Below are 24,547 nucleotides of genomic sequence, written 5' to 3'. Positions count from 1 at the left end.
GTGTGTGTGTGGACTGGATTTGGAGGAAAGTTATCAGGTGGAGATAAACTGTTAAACATCACTTTTTTTTCTTCTGTTTTTTCTGTTTAAAATGAATAAAAACGTCGACAGTGTATTTGAGGATGGTGCAGCTCTCCTCTCATGAGTAACTCAGTGTGTGTTTTCTGTAATGAGGAGCTGCTGCCACAAGGCGGAGCAGGGCAGAGAGGGGTGTTAACCCTGCCTTAGCACAGGAAGCTGCTGGTAGCATAGCTCTGCTGTGCAACGACACACTTTACACTGTGAATATGTCAGGGTATGTACGCTTGTTTCTTACCTACAACTCACGGAATATAATGACATTTGCAGTAGCCACTAGAAAAGAATGCGAAGTTGTGTACAAGCTGTGTTATTATATGTTATGCAGTAGCAGTAGCGTGCTACAATGTTAGCACAGATTTTTTGCTACAGATTTTTTTTTTGGATGACGCGGATGACTTTAACTATTTCATGTTTGGGCTAAAACTGCCAGGCGTAAGCAGACAGTCATTGTTTAAGCCATTACGTGTGGATAGTAATAAAGAAGTTCACATGGCAGCTTGACATACTGTTGTGGGATTAAAAAAGTTGTGTCTTGTCATGTTTTGTCACGTTAACTTAACACTGTAGTTAAATAGCAGCGTTAGCGCCGCGAAGACAGCTGGTCCCGTTAGCCGACAATTAAACTCGAGAAATGACGTCTGTTAACGTGGTGTTACAGTCAGCTGCAGTGACAGAGAGGTGACTGATGTTTGTTTTCTCTGTCACAGCTGAGCACCTGACTGTAAAGGTGTTAACTTAAAGCTGAAGTGCACATCTTCTTCCTCATTGACAGCAGCTGACAGCAGACAAGAGGAGCAGCCTGACCCATGAACTCATTTTGGGGTGTGAACAACTTCGGGACACAATGTCTCTTCTTTTGATATTCTGCCTTCTTATTCTTCTGCTTGGAGTTGTGTTGCTGTGTGTCATTTTCAGGTAAGAAGTGTGGTAGTAAATGCTTCATTGTGTTGCAGGCAGCACTGAGTGATTTCACCTTGCACTGCATACAGTATTAACAGAAATGTTACATTACTTTAGTGGAAGTCTCTTTCACAGTTTTAATATGTGTGCTGTTGTCTCTTCCTTCTAGGTGGCTCATATGCACCCTGGCTGTGCATTTTTTTCAGACTGCACTGAACGCTGATCTAAAGATCAAATCAGTCGGGCTGTTTTCTGTCCAAGGAGTTAGTATCCAGTTTCACCCACAGCATACTCTGGTAAGACACCCTGTGTTTACATGACATTTATGTTGTATGTTCATTCAGTGCTGCTGCTCCCATGTTGTTTTTTCCACTGTTTAAAAAAACATTCAGGACAACGTTTGTTAAAAAAATTATACAAGAGTTTGACTCTCTGTGACAGTGACTCTTTTGTTTGACAGGAAATCGACAAGATATGGATTTCAAGTAAACTGCTTAACCAGGATTTGCCGTAAGTTTTCACATCTGTTTTTTTCAATTTCAGATCAAATCTTTCCGCGACTTGATTATAGAGAAAAGCTGTCGGTGTATACTTAATACTTTCATGTTTGTGTTTCAGGAGGTACTTAGCGTTGTGTGTCGGCGAAACCAGAGTGAGGTTTGACTTGCAAACACCACTCAAACCTTTGGTAAAGAAGAGACATGGAAAAAAGCCAGGAAAGATTTCAGTCAGCTCCACAACGCTGCGCTGTCTGTCACAAGTATGCATCCTTACTATACGTCCTACCTTTGTTATCTAGACTAGATAAGGAAATAATATCTCACTTCCTGTTTTGTTGTTGTCTTTAGATGCTGTCATTCCACATCAGCTCCATCAATGTGATGGTACTGAACATCGCACTGTCAGAGTCTCTATGGCACATGACCATTTCAGGCATAACCTTGTTACTAGACCACCAGAGTAAAAGGTAGCTAAAATGTACGCTCTGAATTAGAAATTCAACAGAAAAGAAAGAATCATGTTTATACGATTTTCTAACTTTAATTACAGGCTGGCGTGGGACTTCTCAGTCGGGCAGCTAAGCAGCAAAGTGCTTAAAAGCAGTCAATTGGTGAGTTTTTCTAATTGCACTCAGAGTAGCAACTTGTGATTTATTGTGTGTGGTTAACATGCTGTCCTTTGTAGGATATATGCTTGGCTGAAGTAGCCCTGAGCCTGCTGCTGTCTGGAGATGTGAGCTTACCGGACATGAAGCCGGGTAGTCTGTCTTTGAACGTGAGGACACTCATAGCAGAACTGCACGAGGGGCTATTTCTCAGCCAACTCCTGCTGCCCACCTCCCCAAAAAAGAGCATTCAGGAGGGATCTGGTGAGCGAAAATGTCAAAGAAGTTTATCTGAATGAGTAAAAAAGGGTAGCCATGACAATGACCAATCAAAACACAGTTAGCTTTTGTAATGTCTTCTTCACTTCTCAAATGTTGATTAATTAGTTTACCTTTAAAAACATGAAATGTAAAATAATTCTGTTTCCTCTCAGAAACTGAAAACGTTGACTTCATTCAGACTGAGACGGTTGAGCGGTTTCATCGGCTGATTCCCCAAGAGGTCAATGTGGAATTTGATAATACAAATGTAACCCTGTCCATGCACAGCCAAAAAAGGTGAGTCAACATTTTACACCCAACTGCATGTCGTGGTTATTATGAACAACTGGATCCTCATAATGAACGACATGCTGCTGTTAACATTGTTTGTCCCTCTCACCTGCCTGTACAGACACCTGAACTGGACCCTGAGGTCTTTAAAAGTCTGCTACGGACGTGACGATGAGCAGCTGCCCTTAAAAAGCTTCACTCCTGAGCTGAGCTTTCCCCAGAGCAGCCTGGAGCTCATTCTGGAGGGTGAGTCGACAGCCTGAGTGCCTGGCACAATGTAGACAAGATAAAAGAAGAAACAAAAAAATGACTTACACTACTTTTTTTTTTCTTCTTTTTTCTTCATTTAATTGGCAGATGGCCTTCTCCTCTCGCAAAGTAGGCAAAGAATCCTTTGTGTGAACACCCTGAAGACCACCGTGCAGGTGAGGAAGACTCCTCACGGTCACATGATAAATACCTGACTCGTAGTTTATATATTCACCGGTATGTTGTTTTGTTTTTTTTTTGTTTGTTTTTTTACTTTTAGGTTACATCAATTGACATCTCAGGGTCATTCACGGTCAACACTTGCATCATCCACTACCGTCACCAGGAGTTCTCCCATTGGCTAAACCTATTTCCATGGGAACAGCTCATTCACAGGAAGGCAGCACATCGGAAAAGGCAAGTTGCAAAAGTAAAGGTTATAGGTTTACATTATAATAGACATGCATGATCGTCCAGCTAATGACCGGCAGCTATACAGCCTGTTCGGTCTTCCCCAGCTGGTCCTCATTAATAATGCCTCGTCTGTGCCGATTATGGAGTCACACATGAGCCACAACTTTCATGCCATGCACACTGTGGCACAAACACACTCACACCCACGCACACGTCAGCAGTGTGGACGTGAGGTGCACTCATCAGCAGCACTCATTGGTTTTCAGAATTCAGACTGATTCCCAGCACTTGCTCCTCTTGCCTGACAGTAATTCCCTGCCCATGGGCATCTGTGCTTCAATATGTATATTTGTGCTCTTGTCTCTTTCTTTCGCTCCCCAGGGCAAGCGTAGAACAGTACATCAAAATATTATCAAATTCAAATTCTTTGGGTCAAGCTTAATGATAAAACCTTGTGTGAGCAGTGTAATTAAGAGTTAGCATTAATTATGGATTTAAAATTGGTGCATGTCTTGTTTTTAACAATCATGTTGTGGAGTTTTTAACCAGAATGCTTTGCCTGAGAAGTCTCCATTTTCTAATAATCTAACACCTCTTACTATTTCTTGTCGTCATCCATGTTTGTGTTTCTCTCATCACTCATTCTTTGTGGCTCCATGGCCTTTTTCGTGTTGTATAGTCCATTAGATTATTTGCCCACCCTCCTTTTCCTCAGGCGCCTCCCTCACCTGGATGCCCCCGTGATGGTCACCTCCTCCGTGTCAAACATTAATGTGTCAGTTCAGTTGGGCGACACAACACCTTTTGCTCTTGGATTCCTCTCTGCCTGTGCAGGTACATATTACACACAGACAGTCTGTGAGTGCACACACACACACACACATACACAGAAGGGAAGGTGAATGTCATGTGATGTTTTTGTCGCTTAGAAATGGCTTTGTTATGTTTAAAGTACTCCCTCAACTCCATGTGTTAAGCTATTGCAATTGACTTCATAATGCATGAACATCTTGTGCAACTCTTGCTAGAGCACTTCTCTTTTTGTAACTCTTTCTAGTTAGTGATCTGAAAAGAACCTTTGTGTTAAACATTAACTTATAATCCTTTTCCTCATTTTTGCTTTCATGGCTTTCTTTTTGTTGTGACATAAATTAAAGTCAAACTGATGCAGACACTTTTTTCCCCCCTTAAATTAATTGTTTTATGATAACTTTAACTTCCTGTATCCAGAACTGCAGCATCTTCTTGACATAAAAGTTGACCCAGAAAGTACAGAGTCCCAGAATGTGCACCAGAGGGCCTCACTGTCGCTGGACAACTTCTGGTGGAGAGTGGGTCAGGGGTCTCATATCCAACAAGCACCCCACCCTCCTGGTAAACATGTGTGGGGAGAAGCGCTTATTTTAGACTCAGTCACTCTTCAGGTAGGAAAACCAATTATTGAGCACTGTTTGAATTTTTGATGTATGTTGAATGATGCTAGAGATTGAGTTTCACATTTTTTTTAAATAAATGTACACCTCACTCTCATCCATCCAGGGGAGTTACAACAGACCCCACCTGGAGTCGAGCAGCCAGTCTCCGAGTCTGAGCGTGGAGTCCAGTTTGAAAGGGCTCCAAGTGGAGCTTTCAGACACATGTGCCCTGTGTCTGTCTCGTCTGCTGTCCCTCCTCTGTGTTCCTCGTGAAACACAGCTCCCAGATGTGGCCCCAGTGTCTCCCCATAGTGAAGATACTATCCAACCCATCCCCTCCTCACAGCTGCACATGCTGTTTAAACTGGACTGTTCTCTGGAGGATGTTAATGTGTTCACTCTTTCCAACTTGGCAGGTACGCTTTTTCAGAATGTTTTGTGACATTGCACAGTGAAGAAGTGTTTTTCTTTGCTCTGCTGACTTCGTTTAGTAATTCACTTACTGATGCGTACTGTGTAGGGACTAAGAGCGTCCCTGTAAAGACACTCCTAATCCTACCGCTCTGACTTGGAACCTAATTGTTTGTCCTTTTTTGGCTTTTCAGCAAGGCATACAAAGAAACACAGACCCTAGTCTTGAATTTTACAGTGTACGAGGCCATAGCAGAAGTAACACCTAAAAATTACAAATATATGGGGAAAATATTAGAATAACATATTCTAAATTGATTTGAAAAAATCTGTAAGTTATTGCTCCATTTTCCAGAGACTACAAGAACGCAAACGATGTGATGTCTGTGGAGCTGGAGTGATAGGTCAATTAAAAGAGTTTAAAGAAAGACACTTAACAATAATTTGATGATACATCACATCACATGTAATCAGCTAATACTTACATTTAAAGCCGCTTACAACAAGTGTTTTCAGAATCACACAAGTATGTCACCTTTATGAAAAATGTCTCTTCAGGCTCAATATTTAGAAACTATAGTGTAATTAATTTCTAAGCAAAAGTGCCAGACTTTTTTCTTACCTTAAGTGTGAGTTGACTGAATCTGTGAGGGCTTTGCTGACTGCTGGTTTCACAGTTTTGCTGTTTGCAATTCATAGCTTCAAAGATCAAAAAAGGCTTCAACCCTGTTGTCCTTCATCCTGAAAAGAAAAAGACATTTATCAGAATAAAATAAAATAATTGGTTAATAGAGCTGTCATTGAATCGTGTGGGACAAAACACTTCTTTCAGTCTTTAATCACCTTCTTTGTCGTCTATTTTCTTGTTTTCTCTTCAGGTGCCGTGTCTTTTCGGATGGACGCTGTCAGAGTCGTCAGCTCTGCAGAGAGCTCCACAGTGTCTCTGTATGGTGTCAGCTTATCGACGATCAAAACAGTCACAGAGAACATGGAGTCATGTTGCCCTGCCTCACAGACCCCACATCCTGTGCTCAAACTCACCGCCGTTGCCTTTTGTTACCACATCACCACACACACCTTACAGGTATTCACATCCGTCAGTCGTATTTGTCTTGGTCTGAATGAATTTCTGCATCAATATTAATGTTTGGTTTTTTTTCTCAATCAGATTCAATGTGAAGAGGAACTCACTGTCGAATGGACGCCTCCAGACCACATGGTGTTATATCAGCACATGACTGAAGTGAAGGAGTGTTGGAGAATGCTTTGTGGAGAGAGAGGAGTGGAGAGTCTGAATACACCTACAGAGACGGAAAGCATTCCAGGCCACGGTAGAGGTCTGTGTGTGCGGGTTGAACTAGGCTGCACTCGTCTGACAGCCCATGTCAGCGAGCAGAACTACATCACCCTGCACACAGAAGCCGTATCAGTCTCCAAGCATGCTGCCTCCATGCACATACGCTCTCCTTCCGTGATCTTCAACTTTGATGGCTACAACATTGTCTCCTTTAAAGATCTGGATGTTGAAACACACGCAGAGCTGACTGAGATGCAGCTGCACAGAGACACCTTCCCCTTCCTCACCACTCCTCACAACAGAGTCTGGGTCCTCGCTTGTCCCTCTCTCGCTGTTGAGTTCCCCTACCAGTACAACTTCTCAAACACCTTTGACATGGCGATTAGCGTGCAGAAGTGGCTGAAGACTCTGCATCGCTCCCAGAGCCAGGACACTGAGGACCAACAGCTGCCGCCTGACCTCGTGTTTAAAATCAGCCAGTTCTCATTTGTCTTCCTGGATGACATCTTTGAAATCAAGCTGCGTGACAACTACGAGCTGATGAAGGATGAGAGTAAGGAAAGTGCAAAGCGTCTTCAGCTCCTGGATAAGAAGGTAGCAGAACTGCGGAAGCAGCATGGAGAGCTCTTGCCAGCCAGAAAGATTGAAGAGCTCTATAGTTCACTGGAGAAAAAGCACATCGAGATCTACATTCAACGTTCTCGCCGCCTCTACGCCAACACACCTATGAGGAAGTCTCTGCTGACCTGGACTGTGTCGGACCTGGAGCTAGTGGCCCTGGCTGATCAGTCTCTTCATGGACCAGAGAGGGTGAGAGAGCAGCTGAGGGATATTGACTCAATCAGTCCTTTCCCCAGAGATGGACTCCCTCTGGTGGTCCAGTGGTGCCGTGCTATCAAGTTTAAACTGGCTGCTTATTTGGGTAGGTTAAAAAAACATATTTGCGGTTATAAAACATGATTTAGGTGACACTGAACTAACTGAATTGGTATTTACCATTTAAACATGCCCCACAGCTTTTTTTCCTACATTTTCAGAAGTCTAATTAATTTCCTCTTTTTCTGCTACCTCAGTGAGAATTCGGGATTACCCTCGCTACCTGTTTGAGATCCGAGACTGGGAGCTGTCAGGGCGTCTTATTGGGACGGAGCAGGATGGACAGGCCAGGGCTCATCGCAAAGAAATCGTCCCGCTGGGTGCACCGTGGGGAGATGTGACAGTCCACAGGAATATGCCCCCTCTGAAGTTCTATTATGACTTCAAATGTGAGTTAAGGAAAAAAAGTAAATCAGCAAGATGTTCTGAGTGCAAAATCGTTCCCACAGATCTGACCAGTCACATAGACCAATACACTATTTCAAGACAACTGTCACTCTGCATTCCTGTGCAAAATGGGGGAAAAAATAGCATCAATAATCATGATGCTACTTAGTAATAATTTGTATATACAATACAATCATGAACATCATTTTAGTCCCAGTTGAGCAGTCTTACTGTTGAATATTATCAGTATGACTTGTCCAAACTCAAAGTTAACATCTCTCTCTCTCAATTTCCTCTCCATCTAGCTAACATATCTCTGTACACTATTGTGTGGGGGCCATGTTGGGACCCTGCCTGGACTCTGATTGGCCAGTCTGTTGACCTGCTGACCAAACCCACTGTCGATCCCTCACCTCCTCTGGCCTGGTGGGACAAAAGTCGCCTCGTTATGCATGGGCGGTGGATGATGAACATCGATCAGGCCAATCTTCATCAGCTGGCTACAGAGGTGAAATATTGTTCTTAAAACAACCTTATGTCATTAATGTCCGATAGATACATACTGGAAAAAATGTAGCTATTAAAGTTTGTGGAAAAAAATGTGAGAAATGTTGACATTTTCACTTCAAGTTTGTTGGTGTTTTGAAAATCAGGGGCCCCTTTCGAAAAAAAAACTTTCACTGTCTAATAGAGCTAGTGAGCCTTTAGGTTTTACTTATGATGGCACTAATGTTGAACATTTTCATGGAAGTATTCAGTGAATTATACGCTTCAGCACTGAGGTCATTGTTAGTGTAGTATTGTAATGGGACCTAATCTATTCTGAATAATGCCTTTTTACAGGACCCTTACAACACGACAGAAAACATGCACTGGGAGTGGAGTAAGCTGAACTACGACTGGAACCAGGGACAGTTTGTTTTTAAAGGAGATTTGGACGTTAATGTCAGGACAGCATCAAAGTAAGTGAAAATAGTAGTTAAACAAATAAAAGCTTTTAACTGCATTTAAAGAGAATTCTTTATTGATAAAAGTATTTCTTTCCATGCCAGGTACGATGATATCTGTTTTCTACACCTGCCTAACCTGTGCATGACCCTTGACCTTCAATGGCTTTGCCATGGCAACCCTGATGATCACCATGCTGTGATGCTCTGCTGTGCTGAGAACGTTGCCGATGTGACCTCAGGACAGCCTCATGATTCGTACAGAGCGTTTCGCTCTGAGAACCTCAACCTCTCCATCACCATGGACCTTAACCAGCACTGTGGCACAGGTATGACGGCCTGTTAGATTTTCTATTGTGATTAAACATGTTTGAGCATTTTAATAAACAGCGATATAACAGTATTATGTATTTTGCTTTAGATAACATGGTTACTTTTTCCTTTTAGAAGCCTCCCAGCCTCGAATCCTGCTGTACAGCAGCACTCTGCGGTGGATGCAGAACTTTTGGGCCACCTGGACAGGTGTATCTCGACCAATCTGCCGAGGCAAGCTGTTCCACAGCCTCAGACCTTTGCGCAAGAAGCTGGGTCAGCACTACAAACAGATGTCCTACACAGCTGCCTTCCCACAACTACAAGTAAGTGTTTTTCTGGGCTGTCAACCAGCAACAGTCCACTAAAACACTCTGCACTGTGTTTCAACCCTGAAACCAGAGCACAGTATGTGTTTTGACTTCTGACCAAAAAGGTACTCTGTTCTTACCCTTTCATCTTTTTACTCCTCATAACTATTATTTTACTACATGTTTTCTTAAGGTGCATTATTGGGCCTCATTCGCCCAGCAGAGAGGTGTCCAGGTGGAGTGCAATAAAGGCCATGTCTTCACACGAGGGGCTCAGAGACTTATTCCACAGGGTACATGGATTAACAACATACTATTCAAGAAAAAACAGTTATCCATCTATTAAGTCATAGATTTGATATTATTCTATTTGAATGTGTGTGTTTGTGTCTCAGCTGGCACTGTGATGAGGAGGCTGATCTCTGAATGGAACGTGACTCAGATGGTTAGCGAGCTCTCTCAGGTGACAGTTCACCTGATGGCGTCCACCTGGGATGAGACGGCTGACCACCAGATCAACGCTCAGGTGAAGAAGACTCACCTTCTCAGCTTGTCCTCCCTGAGCTACCAGCGACAGAGCAACCGAATGGAGGAGGTAAAACTCTGCAGATGGCTGGTGTTGTTACCTGTTTTTTTTTTTTTTTACTGCGGCTGCTTTATTAATATCTCCTTGACTTTTATCTGACAGGAGGTGAACCAGAAGGATGAGACTAACAACTCTTACGCTCACAAACTGCGCTTGGTGGACCTGCGCGCTTCTTGGACCACCACAAACAGGAACATAGCTTTCGGGCTGTACGATGGTTATAAAAAAGCGTCCGTACTGAAGAGAAATCTCTCCACTGAAGCCCTGAAGGGTCTGAGGATCGACACACAGCTCCAGACGAAGAAGCTCAAACGCACTCCTTCCAACTTCTCTCCCTCCACAGCTCCAACCACCCCAGTCGTGCCCACCATCAGTAGAGCAGAAAAAAGTCAGCATGAAGGTGAGGAAATAGCTCAGCGCAGAAAAGGACAACAGCCCAGTCTTTTAAGCTAAACTAACTTAACTTAACTAACCTCCTTTTTTTTCTTAACTTTGTAGGAACATCGATGCTGCAGAAACTGATTGAGGAAACAGACAAGTTTGTAGTGTTTTCAGAGGAGGATTCGGGTGTCAGCGATCAGCTATGTGGTATTGCAGCCTGCCAGACAGATGATGTCTACAACCGCAACTGGTTTATTGAGTTGGTCAACTGTCAGGTGCGTTGATTTTGGCATTTTGATTTCTCTAGGGTTTTTTTTGTATTATTTGTAGACTGGTAAAGTTTATATAAATTATACTTAATGTCACTCTTGCATACATTTGTTGCGCCAAGTTTGGTTAGGTTTAATGTTAAATCTGTATTATAAAGGATTGCATGTTCTGTTACAGGAAAATCCATTGAGAAAAAAACATAGCTATACAAGGTTTTCTCTTTTGCTGTCTTCAGATGATGTTGCGCGGCACAGAGACGGCAGGCTGTGTGTTGGTGTCTGCAGCAAAGGCTCAGCTCCTTCAGTGTGAGCACCACCCAGCCTGGTACAATGACACCCTGAAACAGAAAACCACCTGGACTTGTCTGCTAGACGGGATGCAGTACTTTGCCACCATGGAGCTCAACCCATCTGAGCAAGAGGACAGACAGCTGTGGCTGGAGGTATGTTTGTATCAGATATGTATAAATGAGTACAAACAAGTTTAGAGCTTTCGTACAACAACATGTTCTATAAGGAAGAACTTTTTGAAAACTTATCAGTGATGCAAATTTAATGCAATTACAAGTAGATGAGTTATATTCTAGCACCTGTCTTTAAAATAGGAGAACTAACTTGACAATGAAGGTTTCATAGTAACTGCCAGGTTGTCTGCAGTCAGTGCTGTTTCCTCTGATTTGTTTCCTGACTCTTTCTTCGTGTTACCTTCAGGTGAAAAACATTGAGGAGCACAGGCAGCGTAACCTGGACTCAGTGCTGGAGCTGATGGAGAGTGGCCAGGCTGTGGGAGGGATGGTCAGCACCACTACAGGTGAATTACTTCACTGAACTGAAATTACCCTCCTCCCACAGAAAAAAAGAACACACAGCCTCAGCAGTGAAAATGCATCACTGAATAAACAAAGTGCTTAAATTATTCTCTGGAGTATTCTCGTAGAGGGAGTCGAGATTAATTAAAGAAACTTTTTGTTTTTAGACTGGAACCAGCCCGCCCAGGTGAATGAAGCTCAGCAGGTTCAGCGTATCATCTCACGGTGTAGCTGCCGGATGCACTACATCAGTTACAGTCACGACATCAACCCAGAGCTGGCCACACAGATCAAACCTCCAGAACTGAGGAATAACCACGAGAAAGAAGATCTGCTGAAAAAACAGGCCGGTATGTCTGGCTGCTCATATATTGCACAGAAGAATCCACTTGGGTTCTAGTTAAAGGGGGAATTGACTTGTTGTTTTGTTGACAGGGCAACAAACTAACCATGAATGAGCTTTAACTACTTTGATTATATGAATTTAACAGGGGCTGTGGACACCTTCACTCTCATCCACCATGATCTTGAGATCTCCACTAACCCAGTTCAGTACGCGATGATCCTAGACATTGTTAACAACCTGCTGTTACATGTGGAGCCCAGACGCAAGGTAGGCTGGTGGATCAATTTACACAAGATTTTCCATAGCAGTGTTTCACCTTTCCTGATTTTGTGTGTTTGTTTTCTATCATTTGAACGCATGGTTGGTTCAGGAGCACAGTGAGAAAAAGCAGCGAGTGCGTTTCCAGCTGGAAATTTCAAGTAACCCTGAGGAGCAGCGCAGCAGCATCTTGCACCTCCAGGAGGCTGTCAGGCAGCACCTTGCACAGATTAGACGCCTGGAGAAACAGATTTACTCCAACATCAGAGTGAGTCAAATAGTACATATCAGTCTAATAAACTATAACTTAAGTCAATACTGTCATGTATAAATGAACATTAGTGATGATTTCCTTACCTTATTCTTCAGCCCTTTGTCGCGCCAGAAGAAATGTTGTGCTGTGGTTGGTATTTAGTGCTCAATGCTTTTTATAATTTTGTTTTACAGGCACTTGCAGAAGAACTGAGCGGAGATGAGCTGATGGATATCAACACAAGACTCCAGAACCAGCTGAACCAGGAGAAGAACGACATGCAGATGAAGAGTGAAGAGCTCAACATTCTCATCAGGTCTCATATCAACTCTCATTCACGTCCAGTTCTGAGGGCGTTTGTACAAACAGGTTAATCATAATTGTATTCTCTGTCTGGCAGGTGTTTCAAGGACTTTCAGCTGCAACGGGCAAACAAACTGGAGCTGCGTAAGCCCCCAGAGGATGTGAGTGTGGTGAGGAGAACTGAGATCTACTTTGCCCAGGCGCGCTGGTGTTTGACCGAAGAAGACGGCCAGCTCGGGATTGCTGAGTTGGAGCTGCAAAGATTCATGTACAGTAAGGTGAGCATGGCACAGAATTACAACAGTGTGGAGTGGGAAAGAGCTAGCTGATGAATGTACTGCAGACAGAATGAGTAGAGTTACTTCTTAGCTACATTAAAGAACACACTATACTGCTTAATTATCTTTTGTCATATTTACTCCTTTATTTTTATTAGGGCCTGAGCACTGACCCCAGCCGCTCATATGCTCATATGCCGCAACACAGGAGTGGCCCAGAACGGCATATGCCACTCATATGTCGCAGCATATGCCACTCATATGCCACTCATATGTCGCAGCATATGCCACTCATATGCCACTCATATGTCGCGGCATGTGCCACTCATATTCCACTCGTGCTGCGGCATATGCCACTCCTATGTGGTATATGCCGCGTCATATGATGGAACATGAGCCACTCACATGCCACTCGTGTCGTTCTGACCTTGACACTAGGTTAAGTTAACCTTTGTTAATGATAATGTTGTTAAATCAACATTAAAATTTTATGTTAATGCAATGTCAGTTTTGCACTCTCCAATAATATTGAAACATTATTCAAGTTATAACTAAATATAGACTGAACTTTAACGATCCCTAAATTGATTTTTGTTAAAACCAAATAGGAAGTCCGCCATCATTTTTTTTTTTTTTTTCTTTTTTTTTTTTTTTTCAAAATTTCAAAATAATGGTCCTGGTCTTACTGCTTTTTTAAAACCTGAATGTAAATGTTTGATTATTATTATTATTTGAAAATTGATTATATTATAGCTTTCTAAGTTACACATCAGAGGTTCATAGCATTACCTGTTTGAACTTGCCAGTACTACGACTTTTACACAAATCGATCTGCACAGCCCACCGCTTAGCCACATCCCTCTACTGCTGCGACACACCCCAACATGCATAGGGGTGCGAGGGCCCTTCATCACCGTTTATGTGTTGTTGTTTTTTTGAATCACTGCTGGATGATAAATGTTGACCCTGAACTCTCTTCCCACAGCTGAACAAATCTGATGACACAGCAGAGCATCTTTTGGAGTTAGGCTGGTTCACGATGAACAACCTGCTGCCCAATGCAGCGTACAAGGTATGTTTTACTCTCATTATTCACTTTTTGTCTTTTTTTGTCGACACTTTAATATTTTTTATTTCTAATGAAGATAAAACCTGAATGTATTTTTTCGTTGGAGATAAAGTGTTAATGCAGATTTAAATAAACTACTACTGCTATTTTTCTGATTTAGTTTTTTTGTCTGCTTTTTGTTTTCAATTTACAAAAAGAAAAGACATGTTAATTTCATCTGACTTTAGCTTGATTTTAACCTTATTATTGTACAACAAAACTCAATGGCATCCTTCTTTTTTTTAATGCTAATCTTCTGAAAGAAGTTTTCAACCTAAAACGTTATTTATGACCATCTGTCTGGTTTCCTCCGTGCAGCGTGTGAGGGTATGTACAGTTCTGGTAAAATGACCAGACTTGATGCTAATGCCATCTAGTTCATCCCGATGGATCCCTCATTGGCTCTTCAGGGTTTCATATTCATTTATGCATGCAAAGTCATGAACTCACTGATGCATGAATGTCCAAGGACTCATTTCAAGTTCACATAAAGGACCAATGTGTAGGATTTAGGGCCAACTACAGGTGAAGTTTGCACCCAAACTGAAACTTGTAGGAGAACCTAGGGTGGACGCAAAAAAGTCTGATCTTGCGTTGTTTTTGATTTGTCTGTTGTGAGCTGATTGGCTCACTTTCAAGTAACCAAAACACAACAGCTTTTATTTTCATACTTATGAATATTATAATCAATCATCTTACACACTGGTACTTTAAATCTCATGGTGTTGTCGATACTTTGTTCATATCATCAGTGATGTAAAAAGTACTGTTTCAAATGGACATCAAGTTGGCATTTTCACACAGGATTTAATCAAAGTTTTTGGTTTTGTGATATAGAGCAAATTAACTCCTCTTTCTTTTGCAGGTTGTTATTCGCCCTCAAAGCCCCTGCCAGTCAGGACGTCAGTTTGCTTTGCGTATCTTCAGTAAAGTGCGCCCCCCTGTGGGAGGAATCTCTGTGAAGGAACACTTTGAGGTCAAGATCATCATATGTAACCACATCAAAGACACATTTTCCTGTGTTTAATTGAATTTTAATGACTCCTTTGCTCATCAGGTGAACGTGGTGCCTCTCACCATCCAGCTGATGTACCAGTTCTTCAAAAGGATGATGGGATTTTTCTTCCCTGGAAGAAATGTTGAGGAGGAGGAGGTGACAGATGAGGAAGACAAGTTCAGACTCGTTACCACAGGTGTGTTTTTGTCAACACTGGCACTTACTGTGTAATCTCTCTCTCTCTCCAGCCTGTGATCTATTCTAAATAACTGATCAATAACAGTTCTCACTTTCTCTGCAGATGTGTGTATGTCATATTGAATAACCCATTACCCTGCTATGTGATCCACCTGAGCTATTAAAAGGCTCTCACTCTTGAGTGACCTTGAGCTGCGTGTGTGTGTTGTGTGTGTTAGGGAGAGACTCAGTGGGAGTATAAGCTGTTGGGTGCAGAGTCACACAGAGGCCACAGTGCTGATGCTTCTCTGCTCTGTGTCACAGGTATCCCTGTCAAGACTCGGCAGTTGTCAGAGGACACCATGGGTGCTATGGGCCCCAGCAAAGGTGTCACACAGGGGCTGAACCGTACTGCTGGGGTCAGGAGGTCGTTTAGGAAAGCTCCAGAGGTATTAATGGTTTGGGTTTACATTTCTCAGATGTAAAAACAACAAAGAAATCTAATTTGCGCTTTCTGGCTTCCTCCCACCAGCATCCTGTTGATGACATTGATAAGATGAAGGAGCGAGCTGCCATGAATAACTCCTTCATCTACATCAAGATTCCACAAGTGCCCCTCTGTGTCAGCTATAAGGTTTGTTACTGAGCTATGCATCTACCATCATGTTTTATTGTTTAATTAAATCACTGTTTACCATTTTGGGCAATGAGACTGGACCAAAGTAATCATGGCAAACGGCTCAAAAGGGTGCCGGTGGTGTAGTTGTTAGTGTGCGCGCCCCATGTAAGGAGGCTGTAGTCCTCCAAGTGGGAGGCCCGGGTTTGAAACCGACCTGTGGCTCCTTTCCTGCATCTCATTCCCCACTCTCTCTGTCCCTGATTCCTGACTCTATCCACTGTCCTCTCTCTAAATAAAGGCCTAAAAAGTTCCATAATAAACCTTAAAAAGGGGAGGGGACTCAAAAATGAATAGTGTTATATCTTTACCTCAAAACAGCTCAGGTCTGGCATACAAAATTGTCTCCTAATTATGACACAAGTTCATGAACCTCTTTTTCCGTTTTATTCCCTGTACCCTGTCATGTTTAAATGAAGTTTTCAAAGAAGTTTAAACTTGTGTTGCCAGATTCAAGATAAACATATTGAATTATATGTTAATAATGTTGTGACAACACTTTATAGCCCTTAAAAATATATTGCTAGTGGATCTGTATCTGCAGGAGTTCTTAGTGGATCTTTGTTGTTGCTTTTTATTTCTTGTGAGTCAACTGCCTCTTCACATTCCTCAGGTTCAACTCTCTTTTAACCTCATCTTGTGAACAGTCAAATCTGACTCCTAGTACTCTGTGCTGGGGCCCTTCTGCTTCTGACACATTTTGTCTAAAATTGCAGCATCATTTATTCAATGGCACTGAATCAATAAAGGCTTAAAAAATAACAAATAAAATCTATCCTTCTTAGGGAGAGAAGAGTAGTGTGGACTGGAAGGACCTGAACCTGGTTCTGCCGTGTTTGGAGTACCACAACAACACCTGGACCTGGCTCGACTTTGCCATGGCTGTGAAGAGGGACAGCCGGAAAGCACTTGTAGCACAGGTGGACAACATTTACCACCAAGAATTACAAGTCTCAAAAACGACATGTATTTAACCTGACAAAGACTACCACCATTTCTGATCTTGCTCTCTTTGTTCCTCAGATGATAAAAGAGAAGCTGCGTCTGAAGCCGGCCTCGGGCTCCGACCTGCGGGGGAAGACGCCTGAGGGGAAGTCGGACAACAGCCTGCAGCAAGCGGAGGAAGATGAGAAGGCACGACTCCTCATCGGCCTGAGCACCGCAGACAAGAGCTCGAGCAAGAAAAGCATCTTCAGCAGACGCAAGTGAAACAAGAAAAGCTCCCATTCACATTGTAAGAAGTTGACTAGATGATCGGCTGCTGCAGCTCCAACACTCTCAGTATATGGATCAGGGAACAAGCAGGCGGCCACCCAAAGTCAGCATATCTTTGTGGTTTGTGAATCTCAAGGAAAAAGAGAGATTGTTGAGCGTTTATTCTCCTTTGGTTGCATATATTACTGTATCATAAGAGCCTGCTGAATTCAGAAAATATTTGAGTTTTTGTTTTTGAAAACAACACTCCTGAGGTGTGTCACTCCCTCAAACAGCTTCAGGATTACCAGGGTGCCATTTTGACCAAATAGAAATATATATATATATATATATACATAAAGATTTTGTTTCCCAGAGCTATTAAAAAAATCTCACTATTCTACTTTCAAAGTAATGAACTCTTGCGTTAAATGGAATGAAGCGAGGAAGATGAATCTAGCACTTCTACACATGAACAAGCAGACAGCACCTTTTCCTGCTGGCTCAGGAACACTGCATGTCTATCCTGTAGAACTGTACCACACATAAGACTTCATTTAAGCACCTTCAATACATTGAATGGCCATTGATAGATAAATAAGATATGTTTTTATCAGTTTCAGCTCAGATAAATTATATATGGCTGTATGACTGTCTATCTGACATGAAGGCCTTTTCCCCACACTAAATGCTATTTTAGATTTGACCTGAAAATGATTGTGTGTTGCTCAGCGCGATGTTTGACTGTACCTCACCCCAGTGCAATATATCAAGAACAAAGCAGCAGAAACATGTTGATGTGTAGTATTATGTGGCACTCGGTTTGATGGCATTGTGGCAAAATGGAAAAAAAAAAAAATGCAGCTAATCGCAGAGTGTATGTTTTGTAATTTTAATACTAAAGCACTTTTTTTATGCAAAGTATTTTGATATTTTTGTAACCACAGTTGTTCGCTGTCAATTCCTTGCATTGATGTGCTGCTAAAGCCTTTTATTTCAGTCACAATTTCTATTAAGAAGAAAAGTTTAAACGGATCATATCTCAAAATGAATACGTGTTCACATGTCTATCAGCTTCGTGTCTTATTGTTTATCTGTCAATAAAAAGTCTAAGTCCAATTTTGGATGTTTGGCTTTCTTGTGCAGAACAAAAAGGGGGGGGGGGCTGGGCTGTGAGTAACAGGAAGTTGGAGGTGATTGCTCTTTAATGTGACAGCTTTAACTGGAGCGGAATCGCTGTGGATGACTCCAACACGCTGAAACATTTCTCTCCGGTGTAAACAGGAGAGAGAGAGAGAAAAAAAAGCGCACAAACACGTGGATGAGAAACGACCTCGATCAGCGGGACTAAACTGCGCGTTTCTGAAGCGAACCAGGAGGCTGAGCTAAAACTGACACCTTTTTTTTTTTTTTTTGATCATTTTTGTTTAAAATAATTAACATTTTTGATGGGCAACGACGTCAGCAGAAACTACAAGGTAAGTTGTTAACGTCAGACTCATGTACTTATTCACATCAAGATAATCCTTTTCGGAAAAGCCAAAGGTTGAATTAATGGCAAAAACAAATCTGCTACAGTAGCAAATTAATCGCGTTTTTAAAGAGTTCATCGTAACATTAAATACAATTAAATTATTTTTCTCTTGATGTCTAACAGAAATAGTTCCCTGTATCTAAATATAGCCCTTGAGATGCTCTTATTGAGTGATGTCAAAAATAGACTTATTGATAAGCTGTGGTCGATCAATAACCTTTCGCCCAGCAGCACAAAGGAAAGTACAGTCTGAGTCTGTTCAGTGCTCTTCCACTCTGCCTCAAATGTCCTATTTCAACATCTTGGGGTTTTTCTTCGATATTTAAAAAAAAATAAAACACAACCTTGAAGTATCTTTGAAATGATTTTTATTTGAAGCAGGGGCACACAAAAAAAAGGTGTAGCACTGTGGCATACTAAAACTGTCTGAGGTGAGGGTGAAAGATAAAAGGCCCCAGCTCTATGTGGTATAGAATGTTTTTAACAACCCTTAATAATAATAATATAATAACTTTATTTATATAGCACCTTTTAAAAACACAGGTTTACAAAGTGCTTTGACAAACAGCAAAAACAAGAACAAAGCAAACTAAACCAAACACAGAAGAACATAAACAACAGTAAGAATATAACAGATGCAAAATACTAAGAATAATTAAATACAATTCAACAGAAAAGAACCCAAAGTGCACGATACACAACCAGACATATATAACCCGACTATCACAAGAACCATGATAAGAACCCAACAACACGAGGCCTCTTAATGTTAATCCTAGAGAGCACTTTCTTGTGTTTTCTCCACTAAAAGTTATCTGTGGAGGGTATCTTCCATTTTCTCCCCTGGAAGGGCCTCATCACAAAACATTGTTATTATTTTTGGTGTATTTTCTAGAGAATTGAACCAGCTGCTCAGCGTCGTCACAGTCTTGGGTTCCTCCCAAACAAGTTGGTCTCAATCAACCACAGACTCGGACACTCGGCTGTGTTTTCACGACCTGCTGTGGGACTTGATGGCAGACCACCCATTTCCAATATCCTGCTGCCTCCTGAGGCAGACTCGAAGACGTCGCCCACCAAGACGAATACTCTGGCTTTCATCTCTGTCTTTCTGCCCGAGTTCCCACAGCGTAGGTTTCCTGGACCAGACCTTTACCAGGTATAGTCTGGAACAAAACACAAGACTGTTCATTGATGGGTAACCAATGATGTAACTCTACTTCTGTGCTCCAAGGTCCAAGGATTCATAGCTAAAGGATCGTTTGGACCCATCTTGAAAGTCAAGGATCTTTTTCAGGAGAAGATCTACGCTGTTAAGGTTCATTCAGATGTAATAAAATGGTACTAAAGAATAACAGCAATGTATAAGAACACATACTATTTTCTAAAATTTGCATTGTTGCACAGGTTCTACCAAAGTCAGAGATTATGAAGCGTGGAGTTCTGGAGCAGACCAAAGAAGAAGTAATTATTCAGGTATCATTTTGAAAAGTTTTCTTTTCACAGGTCATATGGATACTAGCTGCAATGGTTACTTGAATTATTGCTTAATCTGCAAATATAACCCAGATGAAAAGGCTGAGATGAAGCCGTGTTACGTTGCCAGGCATACTCTTTAGAGCAAGACCTTGGAGAGAAGCTCACCTGCAAGTGAGCTGTCGTCGAGCCTTGACCCATGAGGCCCTGATGAGCCCAGTGGAGCAACACTGAATAGCTGGCCCTGTGGGCCCACATCTAGAAGGGATAGGGCAAGGGGGTCTGTTGCAATGCAGGCTTTGTGCCAGCTCAAGGCGGAGTCCTTGGCCTGCTGATCCCAAGCAGACTGAGTCTTTGGCCATGAAACGTCACTTCAGTATAACAGTAGATAATGTTGCCATGCACAGAAGATATTCTGGTTCCAGGAGAACAGGAAGGTCATCTATTCATGTCTTCAAGTGTAAGAGAGAAAGACTCTGTCTGTGGTTTATGCTTATGCATCAAAAGCCGCCTTGAGTTCAGAGCCCAGCAATGAAAATGAGATTCAAATCAAGTAAGGACTTTTCTTTTTTTTTTTTTTTTTAAATTTAGCCTTTATTTTTCAAATGTTAGAGAAGGCAAGAGAATAAAAGTGAGTCTTCAGGTATTTTTAAGGCAGTCAAGACGCTCTTCAGATCTTATATGAAGCTGCGTGTGTGTGTGTGTGTGTGTGTGTGTGTGTGTGTGTGTGTGTGTGTGTGTGTGTGTGTGTGTGTGTGTGTGTGTGTGTGTGTGTGTGTGTGTGTGTGTGTGTGTGTGTGCGCGCGCGCGCGCTGCCCGTCGAATTGCAGCGGCAGCTCAAACATCCATTCATCCACAACCTGCAGGACTGCTGGCAGACAAAGCAGCATCTCTTCATTAGTGAGTAAATATCAATAGTAATAGTTAATACGTTTAATGTTGGTAAAGTCTGATCCTCTCTTCCATCTTTCTGGAGAAGTGTTTCCCTTGTTGACTCATAGTAATATAAGCTGTGTCATCCTTACAAATCTCAGCAGTGGATATTGAAGAGGTACACTGCCATCTAATGAGAGTACTGGGTAAAGTCCAGTGTGGCTGCAGTTTTTAGAAGCATATGTGTATTTGACTCATCAATCCTTTTCCTTCCATCTTCCTTTACCCAGCAACATGGGCTTTGCAAATATATATGATTTTGTCTTCCTGATGGCTTTGTGACCTTGTGTTATCTCAGTAGCTGTTTCAGAAGTCTGCATGTGTCTTGTCCTCTGTAGTGTGCGATTATTGCGACGTGGGAGACTTGCATACTCATTGGTTACTGAAGGGGAAGTTTGAGGAAGAAGAGGTTCAGCTCTTTGCTGCAGAGTTGGGCAGTGCACTGGGTACGTATTCATTAGAGACAGTTCATGACGTTGAAGTTAGTATTGGCAATATGAGGAGTTGTCTGGTGTGTTCAACAGGGTTTTATGCTACAGGTTCTCATTTGCTGCTTTGCTGTTGTTGTTTTTTGTTCTCAGGATTCCTACATGACTTAGGGATAGCACACAGGGACGTAAAGGTATCACTTTCTCACTTTTAATATTTAAGATCTCATATAATAATTTTAAATTTTTGTGTTATGGCTTTTAATAATAAAAAAATATTCTATTTTTCAGATGGAGAACATTCTTTTAAGTGATCGTGGTAATCTTTTTTTCTTCTATTTCAGGCCTGTAATAACATTTAAAGATTCTGTGGTCTTTAGATGAGATTAGATATTTTACATTTTAACACCACACGCCTGCATGGGTCCACAAAAAAACCCCTTGAAAGTTGAAATTTGTCAATTTACATTCACGCATGCAGCTCACCCCGGTAAATGCAGGATATTTTCTGGAGTATTTTCAGTGAAAACACCATTGAACCATACTAACACATATTCAAAGGCAAAGTCCTCCTAAAAGATGGACAACAAATGGAAATTCAAGACTTGTTAAAAAAAGCAGTCTTCGTGTGTCACAGTACATCAGTGTTAGTGTGTGATTCCATTCAGGTCACCTTCGTCTGTCAGACTTTGGACTCTCCCGACGGCTAAAACGAGGAGGAAGATTGTTCACCATATGTGGCACGATCCAATACATGGGTGAGGTTTTTTTTTCTCTGGAATATAAAAAAATACAATCCTGGAGAAAGTGTTTTTGCAGCTATTTGAGCTGCTGTCTGTTGTATAGCTACAGAAGAGAAACATCAGAGCCTCACCTGCCGTTTCTTTCCCATTTTGTCTGAGCAGCTCCTGAAGTTTTAAGGGGTGGTCCATACAACCACGGTGCTGACTGGTGGTCTCTTGGCATTTTGTTGTTCTCACTGGTGACAGGAGAGGTGAAGGCACATGAACTCAACATTTAACAGCTCTACATGACTTTCTGTAGCCACAGTTGGTCATTGTGGGTTTTTTTTTTATGTTGCAGTTTCCAGTTCCTGCAGAGCCAGACCACAGAAGCATGTTTAGTAAAGTTAACGATTTTCCTTATGCCATACCCAAGACCTCCAGTTCTGCTCTGACTTTTCTGCTCTCAGAGGTTTGTACATTAGATTTTCTTCCACCTTTTACATCCCTCAGAATGAAATCTTTTCATATCTTTTTTGTCTTTTATTATTGATGCAGTTATTGTGCAAGAATCCAGCAAACCGGCTTCGTAACCTGGAGTGTTTTAAGATGCAGGCCTTCTTCAGGGGCACTTCATTCGACTCTCTTATTCTTCAAAAGAAGCCTGTCAAAGTCATCCTGGAGCTCAGGACTCATCCCGACTGGGCAGCCAAAGCGATAAGAGGCCTTTCATTGGACTATTTAGATCACTTTGACTGTGATAGAATCCTTCGCTCTCCCACAACTCCCACTGAACAATCTCCCAGTTTGGTCGACATGGACCTGAGCCCAGGCACAGAGCAGACATGTGAAACATAAGACTACTCTCTGACTTTGTGTCAGAATATAAGAGCTGACTGGAAATGAGATACTCTGCTGCAAAGTATTTATTTAATATTGTACAATGATTGCTTATTCTGTAAATTAACATATTTGTTTTCTACTCTAGTTCAACTTGGTTAATTTTGCTTACATACTGTATGTATATGACATTTTTTTAGCAGAATCCCAAGTATGTTTCTTATACTTAGATTTAGAAATAAAACTTTGGTTTTGTAAGACAGAATACTTCCTTCCTTCCTCACACAACTGCTTTTTGATTTATATTGAATTTGATCAAAAACAAGAGCGTTGCATGACACTACCTGCAGAGAAATACTTAGATAGATAGAACTATAGTTTGACAAGAAAATATTGTAAATAAGAGTAAGGCACATATTACATCCCTGTTTTTTGTTTTCTTATTTAAAAAATGTTTCTTACAATCATCTATCACATTTATATAGAGCAATATACTCCAAACATTAAGCCTGCATGAATCATCTATAGGATCAGAGACACCAGGGTTAGAAAAACTAGTCCTACTGCTCTATTTGCTCCCTAACATAAATTGTCTTCATACAAATGTTGCATCTTGAATACATTATGACCAACTTTCAGCCTTGTCTCGACCTATTTATAGGGTGAGATGTGAACCCATCTAGGACAGCCTTAATAGGAAAGAAAATTGAGGCCCATATAAAGTATCATCATTAAATGTTTTTAATTAGGTAATAGAGAGGAGGAAAAAAGAATATCCCTGTGGAGACAGTCACATATAATTGCCATACTTGTTGAAGCCATGCATCTATTTAAAGCTGTATCTCCTGAATGGGAGTGCACAAGCTCCTCCTCCTCCCGCTGCCTCCTGACATTGGATCCCTCTCAGGCCCTTGTCTTAGACAGGTCCATCATGTCTGAGTTGTGCCTGTGTGATGACAGGCAGTCCAGTGACCCATATCTGTTGTCAGAGGCACACTGACACACAATGATGAAGAGAGAAGTCCCTGGAAATAACGCTGAGCTGCCCTAACACATTTTACCAAATCACTGTATGCCTCCCTTGATTCAAACGTATTGACCAGGTGTGGTGCCATCCTTGCCTTTGTTTGACACGCCCCTCACCTCCATGTTGGTGCTCATTGGTCCGGCCAACAAACTTAACCAGCCCACCTTTGCAGGTGCCTTATTGTCTGATATATATAAATACATGTGGATGCATTTGATTATGTATCGTTAAGTATATTTTCAGCTTTTTTAAATTTTGTTATCTTTTTCTCAATTTCCTACCTCCCCTATTTAAATGTTGTTTGCAACATGTTTCTTGATGACCTTGATGAAGGCCAGAAGTCGAAATGTGTCGGTCTCATTTGTTAATAAAGTTGATCTTCATACTACAAGTGTTGCTGGAGCTTTTTGACCTCACCAAATCACCATATAACAGCAGCACAAGAAAGACACAAAATCACTTATAGGCTGGTTTGCAAGGAATTTACTTCTGGGCTAATGTAAAGTTAGATAGTAATTGGTTGATTGCTAACATTAGCTGTTTTGAAGTAGCTTCTATGTTTTAACCAAAAGTATGACCAAATATCCCTCCAGTATTTTCATATCAATGATCATTAATCGAGAAGCAGTGAAAAGTATTGTCAGATACCTTCAATTTAGATAACTCACTAAATGAAATACAGTTGTGCCATTATT

General features: G+C 41.6%; 2 protein-coding genes across 4 annotated transcripts; both read left to right on the top strand.

Moving 5' to 3' along the window:
* Window positions 1-188: 188 nt before the first annotated feature.
* LOC109999666 (bridge-like lipid transfer protein family member 2) lies at window positions 189-18,011 on the top strand. 3 transcript variants are annotated; one of them, XM_065960786.1, is made up of 40 exons: window positions 189-295; window positions 854-996; window positions 1,151-1,277; window positions 1,442-1,491; window positions 1,600-1,741; window positions 1,830-1,948; window positions 2,032-2,092; window positions 2,167-2,350; window positions 2,521-2,644; window positions 2,760-2,884; window positions 2,996-3,063; window positions 3,168-3,304; window positions 4,017-4,135; window positions 4,532-4,725; window positions 4,841-5,132; window positions 6,006-6,211; window positions 6,296-7,346; window positions 7,498-7,689; window positions 7,993-8,195; window positions 8,531-8,649; window positions 8,740-8,963; window positions 9,082-9,272; window positions 9,451-9,550; window positions 9,653-9,852; window positions 9,946-10,243; window positions 10,342-10,499; window positions 10,730-10,936; window positions 11,205-11,304; window positions 11,470-11,652; window positions 11,794-11,915; window positions 12,019-12,174; window positions 12,354-12,475; window positions 12,560-12,740; window positions 13,726-13,812; window positions 14,714-14,824; window positions 14,906-15,041; window positions 15,347-15,471; window positions 15,555-15,656; window positions 16,484-16,618; window positions 16,722-18,011. In XM_065960786.1, exons 2-40 carry the CDS (start codon window positions 926-928, stop codon window positions 16,905-16,907), a joined length of 6,708 nt encoding a protein of 2,235 aa, XP_065816858.1. In that variant the 5' UTR covers window positions 189-295; window positions 854-925; the 3' UTR covers window positions 16,908-18,011. The 3 variants fall into 3 exon arrangements, with proteins under 3 accessions (XP_065816858.1, XP_065816856.1, XP_065816857.1); XM_065960784.1 differs by having other exon boundaries at window positions 3,981-4,135; XM_065960785.1 differs by having other exon boundaries at window positions 211-295; window positions 857-996; window positions 3,981-4,135.
* A 65-nt stretch (window positions 18,012-18,076) lies between these two features.
* rskra (ribosomal protein S6 kinase related a) lies at window positions 18,077-24,229 on the top strand. The gene is made up of 12 exons (XM_065960788.1): window positions 18,077-18,370; window positions 19,322-19,585; window positions 19,661-19,744; window positions 19,834-19,902; window positions 20,733-20,802; window positions 21,174-21,281; window positions 21,417-21,457; window positions 21,555-21,582; window positions 21,932-22,021; window positions 22,169-22,257; window positions 22,347-22,457; window positions 22,544-24,229. Exons 1-12 carry the CDS (start codon window positions 18,341-18,343, stop codon window positions 22,841-22,843), a joined length of 1,284 nt encoding a protein of 427 aa, XP_065816860.1. The 5' UTR covers window positions 18,077-18,340; the 3' UTR covers window positions 22,844-24,229.
* The last annotated feature ends 318 nt before the right edge of the window (window positions 24,230-24,547 follow it).

The sequence above is a fragment of the Labrus bergylta genome, chromosome 11 (assembly GCF_963930695.1).
Source record: "Labrus bergylta chromosome 11, fLabBer1.1, whole genome shotgun sequence".
Taxonomy (NCBI): domain Eukaryota; kingdom Metazoa; phylum Chordata; class Actinopteri; order Labriformes; family Labridae; genus Labrus; species Labrus bergylta.
This window is presented reverse-complemented; position numbering and strand designations above follow the sequence as displayed.

Coding starts and splice junctions, on each gene's coding strand:
- LOC109999666 (XM_065960784.1), top strand. CDS start 926: ATGTCTCTTCTTTTGATATTCTGCCTTCTTATTCTTCTGCTTGGAGTT. Junction 5,133..6,005: donor CACTCTTTCCAACTTGGCAG/GTACGCTTTTTC, acceptor TTTTCTCTTCAG/GTGCCGTGTCTTTTCGGATG. Junction 10,937..11,204: donor ACAGACAGCTGTGGCTGGAG/GTATGTTTGTAT, acceptor TGTTACCTTCAG/GTGAAAAACATTGAGGAGCA.
- rskra (XM_065960788.1), top strand. CDS start 18,341: ATGGGCAACGACGTCAGCAGAAACTACAAG. Junction 20,803..21,173: donor AAAGCAGCATCTCTTCATTA/GTGAGTAAATAT, acceptor TGTCCTCTGTAG/TGTGCGATTATTGCGACGTG. Junction 21,583..21,931: donor CATTCTTTTAAGTGATCGTG/GTAATCTTTTTT, acceptor GATTCCATTCAG/GTCACCTTCGTCTGTCAGAC.